At 40.2% G+C, this 21,347-nt stretch overlaps 1 protein-coding gene across 3 annotated transcripts in view; it reads left to right on the top strand.

Moving 5' to 3' along the window:
• LOC149224614 (hyperosmolality-gated Ca2+ permeable channel 2.3-like) overlaps positions 1 to 21,347 on the top strand; it is a 373,352-nt gene that overhangs the window by 88,297 nt on the left and 263,708 nt on the right. For 2 of the 3 annotated variants that reach the window (XM_089386185.1, XM_089386186.1), the window contains exons 3-4: positions 17,139 to 17,202; positions 19,130 to 19,339. In XM_089386185.1, coding sequence (XP_089242311.1) covers positions 17,139 to 17,202; positions 19,130 to 19,339 — 274 coding nt within the window. The remainder of the gene's footprint in view (positions 1 to 17,138; positions 17,203 to 19,129; positions 19,340 to 21,347) is intronic. The other variant, XM_089386187.1, reaches the window with a different exon arrangement.

Below are 21,347 nucleotides of genomic sequence, written 5' to 3' on the forward strand. Positions count from 1 at the left end.
CGGTAATCATGGCTCCGGCCAGCATTCATAAGCATATGGAACTCATCATGCGAAGTTTTCTCTGGCAGGGAGGAAAACAGGAGTCCAAGAAATTCAGCCTCGTCAAATGGGATCAGGTAACTCTCCCTTATGAAAAAGGAGGTCTCTCCATTAAAATTCCAAGTCTTTCCAACCAGGCTCTGGGGCTCAAATTGATCTGGAAGATTCTCTCAGGTAATGGATCGTGGTGGGTGGAGACCATAAAAAGAAAATACCTCAGAGGCTCGAATTCTAACATTCTCACTGAAGCAATTGTGGACAGGCCCTGCACCCCGATGTGGAGACTTATCAAAAAAGTTCTGCCTCACTTTAGAGAAAATGCTTCCAAACTCCCAGGTAATGGAAAGGATACCAAGATCTGGACTGACAGAATTATGGGTTCAAAACCAAGAAACCTCCTCCAAGGCCTTCGGCCCCTGCATGAATGGATGGACGATCGAAAGTTAACCTCTTTGTTTGACATATCTGCTTGGAATCAAAACAGTTGGCTCGACTGGAAGGATCTGCAAACCCCCCCTGACCTCAGAGAATTATGGCACAATCTTAAGCAATCCCTTTCTGGTTCTGCTCCAACCAATAAGGGGACCGAAGATAGATACATCTGGGACTCCTGTGGAGGGAACTTCACGGTGAAAGAAGGATACAAAACCTTGCAAAACATATCCCCCTCAGCAAGCTGGAATCTCCACACAGCTGCTTGGAAGTTAGAATGCCTTCCAAAAGTGAAATACTTCAATTGGACGCTTCTTAAAGGGAAAATTCTTACAGCTGAGAACCTAAGGAAAAGAGGGATTCAAGGCCCTTCGATTTGCTGCTTCTGCCGAGCAGAGGAGGAGTCCATCCATCACACCTTTCTTCTCTGTCCCTTCGCTCAGAGTTGCTGGAAGCAGGTGACAAGCCCCATGGAAGCCAGTGAAAGCTTTGATCAGGTCTTCAATCTTCAGAAAAATTGGAAGAGAAGCTACCCCTTCTCCAGGAAAGGCAAGCTCAATCTACTCAGAGTGTGGAAATGCATCCCGGCCACCCTCTGCTGGCATCTATGGATAGCTAGAAACAACCATGTTTTTAACAACAAACAGCCTCACATGGCCAATATCCTTGCAAAAACAATCGCCAACATTTCAGAAACTCTCAGTACAAACTTCATAACACTTCCAGATCAGACGAGTTGGGGCCAAGAAGAGAGAAATTGGTATAATAAATTCAACCTCAACCACTCCCAAAATCACCCCCCTCAGGCCAAAGATTATAAGAATCGGCCTAATTGGAAACTCAGAGGATCCAAGGAAGAGGTAAGACAATGGATCCTCAATCAGAAGCGCCCTCTCCTTCTCTTTGATGGCGCTTCGAAGAACAATCCTGGAAAAGCCGGAGCAGGGGGCATAATCAAAGACCACAATGGGAAAACCATTCTCAGCTACGAATGGGGATTGGGGAATGCCTCCAATAATGCTGCAGAAGCCTATAGCCTCCTATTAGGCACCTCAATTTGTTCCAGACTGGGAATCAGGAATGTAATAATTCTGGGGGATTCGGCCATCATCATCGCCGCTATGATTACAGGCAAGGAGTTCACTAAGGAAAGCCTCAACAACATCAAGACCAGGATTCACGACAATCTCAGGCACATGGGAGACTCAACCTTCCTACATGTACTAAGAGAAAATAATGCAGAGGCAGACTCCTTAGCATCCAAGGCTGTCAACAGGCAACAAGGACAAGTTCGTGAGAATGAAAGGACTTATGAAAAGGCAATCCCATAGGAGATCAAGCTGTCAGACAGCTCACCCGATCCGCACCCTCAGAACTTGTCATTACAGCAGTCATCTCATAAGTCACTCCTTCCTCGATCCTCACTACGCCTCCACTAAACTGTCTCTCCTCTGCTCCATTGCGATCAGTACAAAGCATCCCTGCATTCTCAGTGCTCTCCTCCCCATGATTTCTGGTAAACGTCCCCTCCTCCTCCTCTTCGACTGCCTCAAGAATCTGGAGCAGGATATGCACTCAGTCCTCTTAAATAAAAAAAATTCGCCTTCCCATCATGGCTGGCATCCCTTTTTCCTTTATAACCACTCCCTTTCTCCAGATCGTCTCAGAACTCCCCTGCTTCTCCAGAATCAGGCTTGGGCAGCTGTGCGCTCAGAGAGAAGCCCGTTTGTTATTAACAACATAAGCAAACAACGCGCTTTCAGGTCACTATTGTCTCTCTCCCGTGCTCTTCTTCTCAGCTCCAAGCGAGGCAGTCATCAGAGCAACCACGAAAAGCCCGCTATCTCCACAGCACTCAGGTATAATTCGTGTCATTTCCAGAATATTTGTTTGCTAACTCACTCCTTCTTAGCAATGGCAGAACCCTCTGAAAACAGAAAGCAGAAAGAAGCTCAGGAGGGCCATGAGCAGCAAGAGAATCCGCTGGACCGAGTGCTTGGAAACAACACATGCACTCTTTGTAAAGAGCACTGCTTCATGATTGCGCGGTTCATCAAACACCACAACGAACTCAAAGATGACTTCCACGCAGACAGCAGGTCCAAGAGGAAAAAGCTAGAAAAACAAAAGATAGAGATAGAAAGCCTCAAGGAGAAATGTCAACACCTGGAGGAGGCCATCACCCACATAAAGAATCTCGCAGAGAGTATGCAAGCAGAGGCATCTACCAAGGCAAGCAAAAGGGAGCCCCAGGTGGAAGACTCGGTTAATCAGTTCTGGTAGATAATCATATGCCAAGCAAAGTTTGCCTTCTAGCTGGCCTTTTTGTCCGACAGTACAGTCGCTATCTATTCCAATATATTTTCTTTAAGTTAAACTCTCAGAAGTCAAGGGCTGCGACCCTATTTTGGACTTCTTCTCTCCTTCTTCCCGCATCTTATGTAACAGCTCCTGCTCAATGCAGTTTTTTATAATATAAGAGTAGACGATCATGTTAAAAAAAAAAAATGAAATTAGAGCCCATCAACTCGAAAATGAGTTGCTTACGTTGGACCTGAATAATTTTTCTTCCATTGAAGAATTTTTGTCCAAGTTCAAGACCCTTAGACTTCTCTTGGAAGGTGTTAAAGTTAAGAAAGAAGACGATAACCTTATCTATTCCATTCTTACTAAGTTGGGACTAGCCTACTCTGTGTTTGTTTCCACCTTCCATTCTACTAGAAAAACATTTATTTCTCAAGGACATGACTACAAGTCCCCCTCTTTTGATGCCTTCTGTGATTTGTTAATAAGAGAACAAGAAAAGCTCTTACATCTTGGTCTTCTTAATATTGGAAACTCTTCTAAGAAAGCCTTAGCCGCCCACAAGTAACCAAATTCAAAGAATCCTAAGAAGCAGTGTCCTAAAAAGAATGGTCCTAAACCAAACAAGGGTCCTAAGCAATTTTAGTCTCAAAATGAAAAATCATTTCAACAAAATGATAAGACAAATAAAAACAAAGGGAAGAAGACTGATAAACATTGCCACTTTTGTAATCGAGATGGCCACTTAGAATCCAAATGCTTTAAGAAGATGGAAGCCTTGGAAGCAGCTATGAAGAAGCATAACATCCATTTGGAGCACTCTTCAACTTCAACTTCATCTTTAGGAATAACACTTTCTGCATGTGGTTGTCAAGCATCTCAGTCTGGTTATGCACTAAACATGTCTTCTTCTTCTCATTCTCATGAGTGGTTCATTGATTCTGGAGCTTCTTGTCACATGGCCAAAAACAAAGGCATGTTTTCTTCTTTAAATGATTGTAACACCAAAAATATATATGTTGGTGATGATAGATCTCTTAATGTTGTAGGGATTGGAACTGTTCATCTAGACAATGGTCAATTTAATGATGTATTATGTGTTCCAACTTTATCCTGTGACCTTCTATTTGTATATCAGATAACTCATAAGGTAAAACCGTTGAATTTTCACCTCACGATGTTGTAATTAAGGACCTAAGAGATCCTAAACAGATTTTAGCTACTGGCATTGCTAACGATTCTAGAGAGTTGTATAAGTTTAACAACTTTGGATCATCAACTCTTCCTTCGGTATTTGTTGCTCATAATGATGAAGTGAGAAAACTTTGGCATAAGCGATTTGGTCACTTAAACTATCGCTCCCTTCAAAATCTATGTAAAGAAAATATGGTGATAGGTCTTCCTATGGTATCTTGCATAGATGGTGTTTGTCTGGGCAGTGTATATAATATCGCCGATATTCGGAAATATCGCGATATTTTCGGGGAGACAAGATATCATCGAGGAAATATCGCGATATTTCCGAAATGTTGGCGATATCTCGGGGAAATATCACGTACGAGCTAAAATATCGCTGGGAGATAGAGAAAAATGCCGCCGCGGCTATAAAAGTGAAATTTTGTTTTTTTTTTTCAATCATTTTCATTTCTGATTGCTGGAGAAGGAAGGGGAAAGCTATGTGCTTGCTGCCAAGGAGGGTTTGAGTGTTGAATAGCTATTATTGTCACGAACAACGAAGATCTTGTTGATCTAAGCTTGAAAAACAGTGAGACAATTTCATTTCTTCCATTAACAAGTATGTTCAAATAAACCCCTATGTTAATGAATTTTTTGATAGTTTTAGGATTATTCTTGCTTCCCTATTTGCCTACAATCATTTTGCTTGTTTTTTTTCCATTTGCTATGATTTTCATGCCTATGAGCAAATGCAAGGGTTTTACTTTTCTCCATATTTGGAGAGCAAACTCCATTTTTTTTAAACTTTCAAATACACCCTTTTATTGTCATTTATGGTTTTTCATTGAATTCACATTGCAAATAATGTAGCAAAAAAATTATTTTGTAAAATGATGTGGTTTTTTTTTTTTTTTTTCTTCTCTGAATTAGACTAATTCTACTAAGCAAAAATATTGTACAAGAGGATACATTCAAGAGAGACAGGAAACCGGCAATCGGAAATGATAGGACTATCAACCTCGGCCGGAGAAGGAGTTAAACAAACAAGGAGCTACAACAAGTCGCTGGGAGCCTAAAGAAGCATTGATTCCTACCCTGAAAGGGTAGAGGCCTCAACACGAAGCTTTTTCCCTTTCCTTTTTTTAACTTCGACCCAACCATTTTGGGGTGGATGAGCGATAACAACTTGAAGATTGGGGTCCTCCACAGGGGAGCCCTCCTTTTCTGAATCAGAGGAGGAGGACAAATGGACGCGTTTCTAAGCAGTGGCTGAGTCAGAGGAAGGCGCCAGACCATCGGTGGAAGTGACCACGAAATGAGGGGCCTGATTCAATTCTTCATCGCTATCTTCATCTTCAGAGCTGGAGGAATCAGAATCCACGATTGGAGGAGGAGAGCAAGGAGCCCATCGTTTGGACTTGGGCTTGGAGACGTTGGCCTTATTCTTTTTTGCCGGGCGAGATGGGCATGTATTCTGCAAATGCCCAGATTGGTGGCAATGGCGGCACCGAAAAGCAGTATTCTCGTAATCCAGTGTCTGGGTCAAGACAAAGTCGTTTATCTTGAGATTGATTTGTTCTGGAAGTCCTTTGCTCAAGTCTAACTCCACACATACTCTTGCATATGAGTAGAGACCTTTGGATTCCCGCCATAAATCTCCCCTAATGAAGCTACCCAAGGTGTCGCCTATAGCTCTAAAGACACGAGTATTACATAGGTGGGCAGGTAAGTTTGGAAGCCTGATCCATACAGGTGTCTTGGTAATGACTGCAGTAGTCGGATCAAAATCTGGGAACCAAGGAGTAAAGAAGAGCCCTGCAGTTCCCATGAACCAAGGGCCCTCTGTTAAGGCCTTTTCATAATGCTTACTGTTATCAAATAGAACAATGAAGTAACCTTTTGAACAAAAAAAGATCTTACAATGATGTGTCCAGTTTGCATGGATCCATGCATATAGATCCTGAGATTGCGGCACAGTCCATTAAATCTGCAAATGATGGCTCTTTCTGCAAATTCTTGAAGTTGGGTTGCCAGATCTTCATGGGTGAGTTCAGCAGAGGGAACTTCTTCAATCTTGTCAACCAAGAAGGCCTTAGATTTAAGGGCTTCCGGGGGTTTGGGGTTCTCAGAGTGAACTGCGTCTTTGTATGAGAAGGGCCGAGTAGAGGATGACTGTCCCGCAGCACCTCCTCTCAAACGAAGGGTTACCACCACAGAGCTGTTCCTGGAAATGCTGTAAGAAGAGAGGGGAAGAGGGTCTTCAAGTTGTTTACCTTGAAAGAGAAGTCGCTGAAGGCTTGATGGGATCCCCATCCTGCGTTCTAGATTCAGTTTGAGTTCCTGCACCAGATCTGAAGGACTGACCCATTGCATGATGGTTCTGCCTGTAGGCTGAGAAATTTGGATCTGAAAGGAGTCAGAGAAGGGCCTTGACCCCATGCCAGGGCTTCTTGTGCTTCCTAGAGCAGATCTGCCGTGGCTATTTCCCATCCGGGGGATCGGACCTGCAAGTTCTTGGCCGATCTGTTTGTTGAGAGCCCGATCTGATTGATCAGCGGCGGATCTGGGGATTTTATACCTTCTTATGCTTGAAGTGAACATCCCGGCTCCTTGCATCGTTCTCCCAGGGGCGGAGGTAGCAGATCCCTGAAGTGGGTTGCGAGTCCTTCGCTGACGGCGATGCAAACCCCGATTCTCTGATTGCGAGCGTCTGGGAGCCTGCTCTTTGCTGATAAGTTCCTGAAGCCGAGCCTTCAACGTAGGGCCTCGACGTCCTCCGCTCTTGGAATTGACAAATACAATAACGGCAGCTTCCGGCGCAGTGCTGGTGCTGTCCCAGCGATGTCGATCTTCATTGTAAACAAATTATTTGTTCCTCCCAGCTTCTACCATGGCAGTTCTCAGATATTCTGGGATGATTAATCTTTTCCTCAAGTCTTCCTGGTCGATCCTGAGGCCGACCAATCCACAGGTCTTGAAAGAATCAATCATGGAGGATCGCGCCGTTATGCGCTTGGTTTCGGGGTAGCTTTCATCGTCGTCCAGGTAGCTGATTTCTGATTTGCAGGCTTCGACCCCGTTACCTCTCTGTTGTTGCTCTCCTCCCGAATCCGTCATGGCTTTGGATTGCAGAAACCCATATTTGAAGTGATTGTTGGGAAACGGATCTAATTCCAACTCAAGTCGACCAAAAACAATGATGTGGTTATTACTTATTAATTCCATTTTTTTTTTTGGTGCCCTAGGTTTGAGTTAGCTCACTACAAAATTCAAATATGCCAAAAGCCTCGGACCCATTTTGGGAGTATGGGGACCTTGATGGTGGGACAAATCGGGCATATCTTACATGCAAATTGTGTGGGACCAGGATGACAGGAGGGGTTACACGACTGAATACCATCTGGTTAGACTCACTGGACATGATGTTGGGATTTGTACAGTTTTTAGTTCGGATCTTATACAAAAAGCTCTTGAGGCAATTGATGAAAAAGACAGAAAGAAGGAAGAGACAAAAAGAAACAAGGCTGAACGTGCAGGTAGATCTTTCGGGATATCTTCTCCTGATTTTGATGTTGAGGGTAGTGGGAGGGTCTCCACAGCTGGCACAACATCACCTGCTACTGCTAGTGCGAGGGCATCATTTTTTGTTCCACGAATAGGACATTGATCACAACCTGGCATAAAATCACTTGTTAAAAAAAGGAGAAGCAAGAAGCAGATGAGTCATGGGGAGGTGTCTTTTCTGGAGCGACTTACCTCTCAGCATCACCAAAACCAATCCATTTTGGTAGCCAATGTGTGATGCTATTGCTGTTGTGGGCCTAGGGTACAAAAGTGCTACATATGAGGAGTTGCGGGGGCCAATTCTTTAAGCAAGAAGCAAGACATCAACTCTAAATTGGCGGAGTTGAAAAAAACATGGGAAGTTACTGGATGCACAGTGATGTCTGATGGTTGGATAGATAGGAAGGGTAGGACCCTCTTAAATTTCTTGGTACATTGTCCTAAAGGTATCATGTTTATTAAATCGTGGATGCATCAGAACATATCAAAGATGCAGCAATGATATGTGAGTTGTTAGATGGGTTCATTCGGGAGATTGGTGTGCAAAATGTGGTGCAAGTCATAGACAATGGAGCTAATTATGTGTCAGCCAACAAGATGCTTATGGAGAGGCATCACACATTGTTCTGGACTCCGTGTGCAGCACATTGTCTAGATTTGTTGCTTGAGGATATGGGGAAACTCTCCTTCATCAAGGAGGCGGTTGATATGGCTAGGAGCGTACCCAAGTTTATTTATAACCATGATTTTGTTCTTAGCCTCATGAGGAAGTTCACTAGAAACAAGGAGTTACGGCGTCCTGCGATCACACGTTTTGCCACAAACTTTATTACTCTTCAGTCTTTGCTTCGATGTTAGTTCGAGTTGAAGCAAATGTTTGTGTCTGATGACTGGCGTAATTGTAGATACAACAGGAGACAGGATCGGAAAGCCATTGCAAAAGTGGTGTACTCTAAGACGTTTTGGCGTGGAGTAGAAGAAGCATGCTCAGTTAGTGAACCTATAGTAAAGGTTCTCAGATTGGTAGATGGGGAGAAGCCTGCAATGGCTTATTTGTATGAGGCCATGGATAGGGCCAAGGAGGCCATTTGTTCTTATTATGCAGACAAGGGTTCTGTTGGCCTTGATAGGCATATGATGTTATGGGATGTGATTGATAGTCGGTGGACAGGGATGCTTCATCGATCCATTCATGCAGCAACAGTCTTCCTCAACCCCGTTTTTTCATACAAATGCGGCTTTGATTTTGATGGCGAGGTGATGGAAGGGCTCAATTCCTGTATTCATAGGATGATACCTAATCCTGAGCTTCGTAGCAAAATCAATCGCGAGATACAGTATTATCGGGATTGTATTGGCCTATTTGGCTTTGATGATGCTATTAGGGAAAGGACCCTCTTCATACCATGTAAGTGACAAGTCATCACTCATTAGAAATTAGAATTTTCAATTTAGAATTTCCTTACTTATAATTCTATTTTTTAAATTCAATTATGTAACTTTTATTTGAAAGTTTAATTATGTTTTAAGTTTTTGAAATTTTTATTTCTTTATTTTGTTGTAGATATTTGGTGGCGAAGCTATGGTGCAAGGGCACCAAATTTGCAGAACTTGGCCATAAGAATATTGAGTCAAACATATAGCTCTTCAGGGTGTGAGCGCAATTGGAGTGTATTTAAGAAAATACACGCAGAAAAGCGCAACAGGTATAACTTTGAGCTTCAACGTTCAGTTGAGCAATTACACTTTTTGTAATTTTTAATTTTTAATTTATGACCTTCAAGTGTCAAGACTCATTAATTTTGTTGACACTCTTACAAGTTGGAGTTCGCACGCCTCAATGATTTAGTGTATGTGCATTACAACATCCGACTTCGAGTGAGGCAAATAGAAGCACCAATGGATCCAGATGCCATCTCCTTAGACAATATTGATGTATTGTTTTAGTGGAGGGTGGAGTTTGACGAGCCCATCTTGGAGGAATCACCTTCATGGTTAGAGCCAGATGATCCATTAGAACAGGGGCAGCAAGAGGAGGAGGACTCGGAGGAGGAGCAGGAGGAGGAGGAGGAGGACACTGTGGGAGCATCAACATCAACACCATTGGCTATAGATATAGGAGAGCACAACTCCATACCTAGCACTCATATTTGACATTAGGTGCAGAGGCAGGGTTAGGGCCTTCTACTACTAGGGGTAGGCCTGGCAAACAACCCATCTTGTTTTCCCGTAAAGGGGGAGAGGGCAGTGATTTCAGATAGATAGCTGCTAGTTTTATTTGTTATGCTACATGTAACTCATGATGACGAGATACTTTTATATATGTGATGTTATTTTGTATTGGTTCTCCACATTTGAGTCCTTGAATGGACAATTACTAGGGATCAGCAGGATTTGGTATCGCCTTTGATATATCTTTTCTATTTGACATTATATATATCAGTGCTTTCTTCATATTTATGTGCCAATGTGTTTATTTCATGTTGTTATTGCTTTATATGTTTAAAAATCTGAAAAAATGAATATATTATGCATTTTTTATGCTTGCCGATATTTGCCGATATTTTGCCGATATTTTCGCCGATAAGATATTTTCTGGACCCTCGCCGATATTTTCAACACTGGTTCTGGGTGTGTACTCAAAAAGCATCATCGAGATAGTTTTGAAAATGTGCCTCTTGGCACGCCTCAGCCCCTTTACAGCTTGTGCATAGTGATTTATGTGTTCCACTTCCAGTTGTTTCATTCTCTGGCTACAAGTATTTCTTAACTTTCATTGATGATTTCTCCAGACGCACTTCGGTATACTTCTGAAAACTCAAGAGTGAAGTATTTAACATGTTCTTGGCCTTTAAGGCTTTTGTTGAAAAACAATATGGACATCAAATTCTTAAGCTAAGATTTGATAATGGCGGAGAATATGTTAACAACAAATTCATCAACTTTTGCACTGAGAATGGAATTCAAATGCAACATACTGTTCCATATACTCCACAACAAAATGGTGTAGCTGAAAGGAAGAATCACGCCTTAAAGGAAATGGCTAATTGTATGCTTCAATCTAAAGGACTTAGTCTTAATTTTTGGGCAGAAGCAATTAACTATGCAAATTACATTGTAAATCGCACTCCTACTAAGGTTTTAAAGAGTATCACTCCAGAAGAAGCATGGAGCTCAATTAAACCAGATGTAAGTCACTTTCGTGTTTTTGGAAGTGAAGCATGGGTCCATATTCCAGATGAGAAACATAAAGCTTTAGAACCTAAGAGTGAAAAATGTATTTTTGTTGGATATCTGAAGATGTTAAAGGATATAAGACTTATTCCACTTAAGTCCAAAAATGTTATCATTAGAAGAGATGTAAAGTTTGCTTAAAATATATCGACCTACGAGCCTAGTTCGGTGGATGTGCCACCTCTCTCTATCCCTTCTACTTCTGAAAATATTTCTTCTTCAGATGACGACAACGAGGATGACAATCCTCCCCCACCTACTCAGGATCCTCCTTCAGCTCCTCAACTTCCAAAATGGGTCCGTGCTGCTCAGGATGCAACGGGTTCTCTTCCAGGTGATCCTATAGATCAACGACGTACATGTTCTCAGTTTGATAGAGCCTCTTCTTTACTGGTTCAAGCTTCAACAAATTATGATCCTGACAGCTTTGCAAAAGCTTCAGGCGATCCAGATTGGGACACAACTATGAATGAAGAATATCGTTCATTATTGGAAAATGATACATGGGATCTTGTTCCTCTTCCAAAGGGATGAAAACTTGTTAGATCCAAATGGGTTTACAAAACCAAGTATGGACCAGATGGAAAAGTTGATAATCATAAAGTTCGTCTTGTTGCTAAGAGTTTTTCACAAGTTGAAGGCATTGACTATACTGTAACCTTCTCCCCTGTTGGCAAAATGAACTTTATTGGCGTTGTTCTTTCCCTTACTGCCTCTTTCAAATGGGAAGTCCATCAGATGGATGTTAAATTTGCCTTCTTGCATGGGGACTTGCATGTAGAAATCTATATGGAACAACCTACTGGCTTTATACAAACGGACTCCAGCCTTGTATGTCGGCTTAAGAAATCCCTTTATGGTCTCAAGCAAGCCCCTCGAGCTTGGTATGCCAAAATGGATAGCTTTCTTTTAGATGCTGGCTTTTCTAGGTGTCATTCTGATAATACTATCTACACCAAGAAAGTGGGTAAGTCTCTTATCATTCTTGTTCTTTATGTTGATGATCTTATTCTTACTGGTAGTGATCCCAACCTTATAAACCATGTGAAGTCCAACCTTAAAAAGAAGTTTGAAATGACAGACTTAGGACACTTGCATTATTTTCTTGGTCTTCAAGTCTTGCAATCCAAGGAAGGTATTTCCCTTTCCCAGTCCAAGTATGCCTGTGATATTCTACGTCATTTTCACATGGGATTGTAAGCCAGCCCCTTCTTCCTTTTAGTCTGGAGCCAAACTTTCAGTCACTTGTACTTCCCCTGAAGTTGATGCTACCTTATATCGTCAACTTGTAGGAAAACTTTTGTAGTTGACCCATACCCGTCTTGACCTTTCCTTTGTTGTTGGCCTTATTGCTCGATTTATGCAAAACCCACATGAAACTCATTGGAAAGCAGCTAAAAGAATACTTCGTTATGTTCGAGGTACAGTTTAGTTTGGGATTCATTACAGTGCAGAAGTATCTCCTCTATTGGTTGGTTTCACTGATTCCGATTGGGCTGGTGACCCTGATGATCGGAAGTCTACTGCAGGTTATGTCTTCACTCTTGGTTCTGGACCTATTACATGGGATTGCAAGAACCAAACTGCCATTTCTCTTTCTTCAGCAGAAGCAGAGTATCGTGGCGCTGTAGAAGTTAGTAAGGAAGCCCTGTGGCTTTCGTCAGATCCTGTTAGAGTTTGGTTTTCAGCAGCAGCATCTGACTACACTTTGGTGTGATAATCAAAGTGCCATTCAACTATGCAAAGATCTAGTCCAACATCAGCGCAAAAAACCCATTGAACTACACATGCACTTCATCGGAAAGCTCATTCATGACCATGTTCTTGAAGTGCAATATTGTTCAACCAATGATCAAGTTGCAGACATCTTTACAAAGGCTCTCACAAAGGCGAAGTTTACTAAACTTCGATTTATGGTTGGAGTTCAGGAAGTTGTCACTAAGGGGGGTTAGGCTCTAATGCCTCCTTCCTTCTCCTATTGTGTCATGTTTGTACATCCTTCAATCCTATCTCAAGTTGTTCTTAAGGGGGGATGTTAGGATATTCCGACACATAGGAAATAGTTAAGTATAACTTGGTCTAGTGTAGAGTTAGGTAAAGTGTGTTTCTTTACTATGTACATTTGTAACTTACAATCCAATGGTCATGATATGTTCTAGACATGAAGTGATCCGATGGTTCATTCTCTCCTCGGTATTACTGACACTTGATCCGTGGCTTAACACCCGATTGATCCATGATCTCTATTTAAAGAGCATGGAAGGTCATTTGTAGGGTGACCGTTCATGAGAGAAACTTATGTAAATTTTCTTTCTTTTATTAATAAATTGCCTAAAGTGGTCGCATTGGCTCAGGCCATGGACTGTTTCCCTCTTTGAGGGTTTTAACCACGTCAAGAATACTGGTGTATTGATTTGTGATTTACTTGTGAGCGGTGTCCTTTAGTGTTCTATCTGAGGAACTTACCTATCTAGGGTGGAGGAAGGAGGCTGAGGCTTCTTGAGGCCATGACTAGGTCAAAAATGGCCTAGAAACCCTAACACAGGGGCTAGGAGGGAAGGTTGAGCCCCTTAGAGACTACGACCTGCCTCTAAGAGGCCGAAAAAGTTGACACAAAGGCAAAAAAGGCTGACGCAGGGGCCTTAGAGGCTGATGCTGGACTAGAGGAGGCTGGATCCGAGCCCGGGAAGGCTTAAAACTAAAACCCTTGTCTCAGAAAAATTTTTCCTTTTCAAATTTGAATTTTGTTGCACATTTCTCAATGGTTGGCCTCGCAAAAAATATTTAGAGACTAGATCTTACCCGGAAGGGCATAGATCTATCTCTGCTTCAACCTCCTTCCTTGATTTCACCTGCAAAAATGAAAATAAAACACCCAAAACCTCAAATATATACAAAAATCTTAAAACCCCAAAACCCTAATTAGCAAAAATAATTTACAAAATAATTTTACAAATATACAAACATACAAGGGTTTTAAAAATTCAATTTTTTGAGAAATAAATTTTATGGTTATTTTCTTTGATAAATGACTAAAAACACTTTAGAAACCCCATGCACACTATAGCCTTAGCGAAGATTTAATCCATCACATAAATATTCAAGATCCAAGCAAAGTTGATCCCTGCCCACAGTTTGTGAACTTGGATACCAAGGATTGAAGTACTTGTAAACACTATGTATTTATCTCAGGACAATCTGTTAATCATATGGCGAATCATATCGCCTAAGATTAACTAAAAACTATCGATAGAATGATTTTATCTCCATCTAATGAAAAACAGAGCTTACCATTTATCAGCACAACATAAAAAAGCCCGTAGTTAGTATATACCACAAATCATTGAACATGGACACCTCGAGTTGGACCCCAAAGTCTTTATTATGATAGAGAGTATAGTTCCCTGCGTAACAACAATTTACACAAATGCTTTAGCAACAATTTCTTAGTCAAAAATCAGATGACTAGATACTCAAATGACACTCTAATTTATAAATACTCCAAGTGAAAGAACGACTAGTTTCCTTGATCTTTGTCAAATAATCTTGGCTGTTGAAAAATACTCGATCATCTTTAATCTTAGCTGTTGAAATTTTATTTTTGAGGAATTTTCGAATTTATCATTTAATTCCATTTTAACTAGCTCAAAATTAATTATCTTGAGCTAATTTCCTAAAAAATTTGATAATTTGGGCTTGTTATTCAACTTTAGGGGAAATATTTTTTTACAATAGTCTTACAAGAATTTGCTGCGGCACATACAGAACAAAAGATCTTGGCCCTCTCTCTCACTCGACCATTGTACGACCCACACATACGGTCCAACAAAAGAATGTCTGTGCACAAGGAAAGCTCGGCCTCACGGCCCAAACGAAATTTCGGCCTACTCACTTAGGATATTTTGGCCCACATGTGCTGAGGTAACTTGGCCTCTCTGTTGGTATCGCTTGCACTAATTTTCTCTAGCTGGCTCAATCTAGCCTCTTCTTGCTCTCACTGCCAAATACTGCGCTCCACTGAATCCCAACTCATGCCAAATCAATTGTATCTCCTTTGGCTTGAACCCCCTATTAAAAATATCAAACCCTAATCTCAATGGTTGAGATTAGATCTCACTAAACTGAGATCAATGATCACGACTTAATTTGTCGTTGACTTATTTTCCCTTTTACAGAAAGGTACCCAACAATTAAATTAAATTGCCGTCTAAAGTCCTGGCATAGGAAATTCATTAATTAACTGCTATAGGAAATAACGAAGGTGACTCGCTGCTTGTTATGGAACCTGATCCATGCAGTATCACCTTTCAAGCCACAAATCTCAACACAATATTCTGATGACTTCACTACAATAGCAAATGAACAAAAACATACTTACTGTTGTTGCTTACCTTTCTGCATAGGTCCTGCCCTTGATCATTCTTCTCTTGGTTGTGGAAATTCCTGTAACCTCACATCAGGGTGCTATAGTACCACTTAGGTGTCATTTTCTTTGTGCTGTTTTCAAAATCAGAACTGAGACTAGTCTTCCTTGGAGCATTTCCAGCCTCATCCTCTCTGTGCTCTTCATGCACACTACCATCTGTTGACTGCCCCTCAACCTACACTTGCTTACCTTGCAACCTGTTGAAGGAAAGGTAACTAGGTTCGGTTTTCATTACGACGTTGAACGATAATTTTATGAAGAAAATTGTTATTCCTTGCATCATGGGTTTCATGAGCAAGATGTGTTTACCATAGATAAAAGACTTCGTCTTGATGTCTTTAGGGTTCTTATATTTCATCATAAATATTATAAGAGTCATAAGGTCAAAGATCAAAGAGAACGCTCCAAGATAAGTGTCACTATCTTCGTGCAAAAACTCACTCTACAAACTGCAGTATATCTCCTTGGAATGTCGGCTCCGATTTGAAAACTCTCTTGTCGGCTTGAGGCATTATTGTTGACCTATATATATACATGGGTAACGAAGAATCAAGAAACACAAGTCTTCGGATTGCTGACATCGAATATACAAGGGTGGGTCTCGATATATATCAGAGTCATCTAATATACAAGGAAGGGTCTTGAGATATATCTCAGTCATCAAGTATACAAGGAAGGGTCTCGACATATATCTCAATACACAGTGAAGGTTAGAGATTTGACGTTTATCTCAGAAGCTCATATCTCGAAGGACAGTCTCGGCATTTATATCTCATGAATCTCAGTGTATCTAGTCTTGGTGATGATGATGATGATGATAGTGGTTAACGTCCATTGAGACCAAATTGGTCTATTGGACCTATAATTTTCTTAGTTTTTAATTGGTCTATCGGACCTATCGGATCTATAATTTTCTTAGGTATATATATCTCAGAAGTCCCGGTGTTTCTAGTCTCGGCATACATATCTCAGAAGTCTCGTCTTGGCATATGTCTCAAAAGTCTCGGTGAGCATCGAAGTATATCTCAGAGCCTCAGTATTTATCTCAGAGCATCGAAGAAGTCTCAGCACTTCTCTTAAGAGTCTCGATACATATATTTCAGGGTCTCGGTACAACTATATGTGAAAGGCTTTCCGAAAGCCTGTAAGAATATCTCAATCATACGAAGATACATAAGCCAAGAAGAGTATTCTCGGGACATCCTTTGAAAGGGAACTCACTGTAATGTATACACTACATGACTTATAAAAGGACTGTGCATTTGTATACACAGTAACAAGTGGTGGCATATCTTATCTCAGGTGCAATCAACGAGGAATCAAAAAGACTGTGACAAGTTGAGAAGAGAAAGTATCGAAGTCAGTGACAGAACAATGAAAGGCATAAGGAAAACAGTGATGTCAAGACAGTGAATCTAACAAGTGCAGAAGATAGTGACAAACATCTTGGAGGTAACTTTGAATCTACTTTGTTCAGGGTCCTCATATTCAAATCTAAATATCTATAAGAAGAGATTCAAGGGTTTTCCTCTCTAAGTGAGAGAGGTTTTGTGTTCTTGTTCTTTGTTTTTGATAGCAATTTGATGAAGTAAACACACACTAATTATAAGAAGAAGAAAATCAAGCTAATAAAGGGAAATTGCAAAAGTACTTCACAAGCTGTTATCAAGTCTAGAAGAATCCTAATATTCATAATTGCCCATCATTCTTCAACAGTTAAAACAACCTCAAAAGTTAAAACAACCACTATGATCATATTTCAGATTGGTTTAGGCTGAAAAATGGCTATAATTTCATCCACACTCACATGATGGTTGATTGCTACCTTGTTGTTAGTGGCATATCAAGAAGTCTATAAGTCTTGTGCACACATTACCAATTTAAGAATTTTTTTTGTTTGCAATATAATTATTGTAGTGGGGCCCTTTTCATTTTAGTTTGATATGTGGGTTTTCTGGTGCAGGCTGTGGGTGCACTTTTGTGCTGTTTATCTTATTTCAGGAGCTGCTTGTTGTCTTCTCTATTTAGTAAGTTTTTTTGATATCCTTATTATTGAATTTCTCATTGTAAATGCAGTGTGCTACTGCTAACCAGCACCTGACTTGCAACCCAGGGGCTCAAATGTATTCAATGTGGTCTCTTGAAACATTTATTTATTTATTATTGAGAAAATTTGTCTTATATTACATATATTGGTTAAAAGGTATACTTCTAATGGTACATAGAATGGGGTCTTCGAGCATGGTCTCCTCTACTTAAATTGGCTAGAAAGGCCATGTTAGGATTACCCCTAAACTCCAGAGAATCAATGTATTTACTAAAGCTATCTGGCCAAATTGGGATTTGAGGAGTTATCAACGTCTAAAGGCCAATACTTCACCAATTCCTCATCAAATGTATCCCTGCATCTCATTTTCCACACGAAAAAGAGGCCTGTGAGTGGGATGGTGCTCCAAAATTCCTGTCATTAACCTAATCATCTAGTTATCCCCTAACACTGACCCCTTGAGCTGAAGCTGATGCACAAATATCATTGAAAATTCTGCTGCAACCCAGTCCCAGAATGAATGGGCCATTTTGCATTCCCTCCAGAATGCTTCACTCTTCATTTTGTGGCAAGCAATGGGTAAGCCCATTCAAACCAGCAGAGCGAAGTTTGGATTGCTGTTATGAACCTTGCCCCTTAAAAATGATAAGAAACTAATAATTACAGTTCTCTTTGAGGGGGAAACCCCCTTTTACAATGAATACAATGTACAAGACAAGATTTTCTGATCCTAAGACTAGGCCTCCTTTGTATATATAGGAGACAAAAGGTACAACTATAGTAAAAATGGGACCATGAAAGGTTCTAGCCTACATAGCTATATAACAATAGAATTGTAATCACTCAATATCTGGGGCATAACTTGGTTTGATATCTTTAGGTTAACATGTGGCTTATATAGGGCTTAACATACCCCTTCCCACAAGTGTTGTCCAACATGACTCGTGTAGAGCAGCAAAACTCTAGGATCATATGCTCCTATACCAAATATTATGAACCTTTTGCCTCAAAAATGATAAGAAACCAATAATTACAGTCCTCTATGAGGGGAAACCTCCTTTTACAAATGAATACATTGTGTACAATATGAGATTTTTCTGATCCTAATACTAGGTCTCTTTTGTGTGTGTGTGTCTATATATATATATAAGAGATAAAGGGTAAAACTATAATAAAATGAGACTATGAAAGGTTCTAGCCTACATAACAATATAACAATAGAAATGGAATCACTAGATATCTAGGGCTTAATAAGGGGTTTTAGGGTTAACACGGGGCTTATATAGGGCTTAACAATTGCACTATTAATTTATTGTTGAGAGCCCTTCATCTCAAGTTCTCAACGCCCCACATCTAAGGCCAGGTCTACTCCTCTAGATAGGCTGGCATTTTTTGACCCATCTATCTACAGATTCTTACAATCCCTGCCTTCCATTGAGTGTTATCTGCTATTTGAATGTTTAATCTGTTCTTGTACAACTTCATAGCTTTGTGTGATAAAGGTTTTTCATATGATTGATTCCATCTTGACAAATTGGGCCTGAAATGTCAAGCCAAAGTATCAATATTCAGCTGGCTAATTTATGCATTTCATTTTGTTTCTGTGCTTGGGAAATTATCTTCCCAAGTCTCACACCTATATCGGGTTTGGGACTGCTATCTCAAAAGTCTTATAGTAAAAATTTCAAAATATAAAGGTACTAGTGCAATATGATAGAAGTTCAGAACGTGAATCAAGTTTTTGTCCCAGGAAGGTTCTTTATAGTGACATATCAGATTATAATTTGCATCCAGATCAATAAAGTTGATGTCAAACTTAAAATACAAAGGATCATGCAAGTGAGATAGAAGTTTGGGATCAGAACTGAAACTGGATATATGGTTCTAATTCAGAAAATATTCTGCAGGAATATAAAGGTATTGCAGAAAAACGGTTTTCTTATTTCAACTCATCACCCCCTCAACCAAATCACTTCACTATTCTTGTTCGTGGCATACCCAAGTCTGATCAGCAGAGCATGAGTGAGACAGTGGAAGAATTTTTCACTCTTTACCATCCTTTGACATATCTTTCACATCAAATGGTTTATCACTCGAGCAGAGTTCAATCACTCATGGTGAGCATGTTTTCATGACAAACATCTGATCTTATGACAAACATCTGAATGGTGAAACTCTGTATGTTTAGAAAAATAAATGTTTCCTTTGATTTTTTCAGCTTAGAATGTTTTCCGTGTGTGAATACATTTGCTTTTGCCCAGTGAAGATACATTTGCTTTTTGATCTTTGAAGGAACTAAGTAGACCTGCTGTGAAATCATAAATGTTAAAATGGAGCAATGCTTTGTTATTCTAAGTCTTATTGGCACTTCTTTCGAAGAAGAAAGTAAAAGCAGTCTCCTTATTCTGATTTTGGATTGAATTATAAGCAATTCAAGAGTGAAATAAAAAAAATATATATATCAGTTTTTTATATTCATGTTAGTTTCTAGATTCAAATTCTGTAGAATGGGAGCACAAATTGTTACTCCAATGGTGTCTTTAACTTGGTTCATATAAGAGAGAGCCTAATGATGTACGCATCTTCTAGGTTCCTTCCATGATCCCAGGCGTTGTCTCATCTGCTGAGTATGCAAGTGTAGGAAGCTCAACAAATCCATATGGTTCAATCTCCTCGTCCACACACATAACATCATCTATGTATTTGTCCCATATCTTAGAAGGACCCTCCTTGCACTTGGGTCTTTTTGAGCAAGAAGTGGAAGGGTGCTATGAAATTGAATGCAGAATAGGTTCTCTAATTGCCTGGACCCCAATTGGCTTCTCTTATTTAAATAAATAGGCAAGGAATTGACTACTCGTGAGAGTAAAAGTATAACAAACATCTAGAACTCTGGAGTGTGCACACCAAGAAGCCACCACCAACCAAATAGATCCTTGTCATGATGCCTATTATAAGAAGCATCCACTGAGGCAATCATTCCTTGTCCACATGAAAATTAGGTAAACCACATACATATGATGGATTCTTCCTTTGTTGAACCAAAAGTCTTGTTCCTGGCAGTCATGAATTCCTTCACCACCTCTCTATCTTGGCAAGGAAGCCTCTTGTTTTTCTTGTACCATACCTTTTTCCAGTGGAAGGATTTCACTCTTTACCATCCTTCGACATATCTTTCACATCAAATGGTAGATCACTTAAGCAGACTTCAACATGGTGAGCATGTTTTCAAGCATATGATCTTATGACAAACATCTGAATGTTGAAACTCTATATGTTTAGAAAAATAAGTGTTTCCTTTTAGTTTTTTCAGCTCAGAATGTTTTGTGTGTGAATACATTTGCTGTTGCCCAGTGACAATGCATTTTCTTTTTGATCTTTGAAGGAACTAAGCAGAACTGTTGTGAAATCATAAATGTTAAAATGGAGCAATGTTTGATTATTCTAAGTCTTATTGACGCATCTTTTGCAGAATAAAGTGAAATCAGTCTCCTTATTCTGATTTTGGATTGAATTATAAGCTGTTCAAAAGTTAAAAAAAATTATCAGTTTTTTATATTCATGTTAGTTTCTAGATTTTCAAATTCTGTATTAGAATGGGAGCACAAATTGTTACTCCAATCATCAATGGTGTCTTTAACTTGGGTCATATAAGAGAGCCTAATGATGGACTCATCTTCTAGGTTCCTTTCATGATCCCTAGCATCGTCTCATCTGCTGAGTATGCAGTATAGGAAGCTCAATAAAGCCATATGGTTCAATCTCCTCATCCACAGTGCACACACATAACATCATCTATGTATTTGTCCCATATCTTAGAAGTACCCTCCTTGCATTTGGGCCTTTCTGAGCAAGAAGTGGAAGGGTGCTATGAAATTTAATGCAAAATAGGTTCTCTACCTGCTTGGATCCTAATTGGTTTCTCTTATTCAAATAAATAGGTAGGGAATTGACTACTCGTGAGAGTAATAGTATAACGAACATCTATAACTCTAGAGTGTGCACACTATGAAGCAATGTTTTAAAACTCCAACTCCGACACCGACTCGGTCGAGGGTTGACTCCGACTCTGACTCCGACTCGGTATCTACTCGGCCGGCTCGATTTCAGTGACTCGGTCGTTGT

This window comes from Pinus tabuliformis, chromosome Q (assembly GCF_031772625.1).
Source record: "Pinus tabuliformis cultivar Carrire ecotype Pingquan chromosome Q, CPIR1, whole genome shotgun sequence".
Classification (NCBI taxonomy): Eukaryota; Viridiplantae; Streptophyta; class Pinopsida; order Pinales; family Pinaceae; genus Pinus; species Pinus tabuliformis.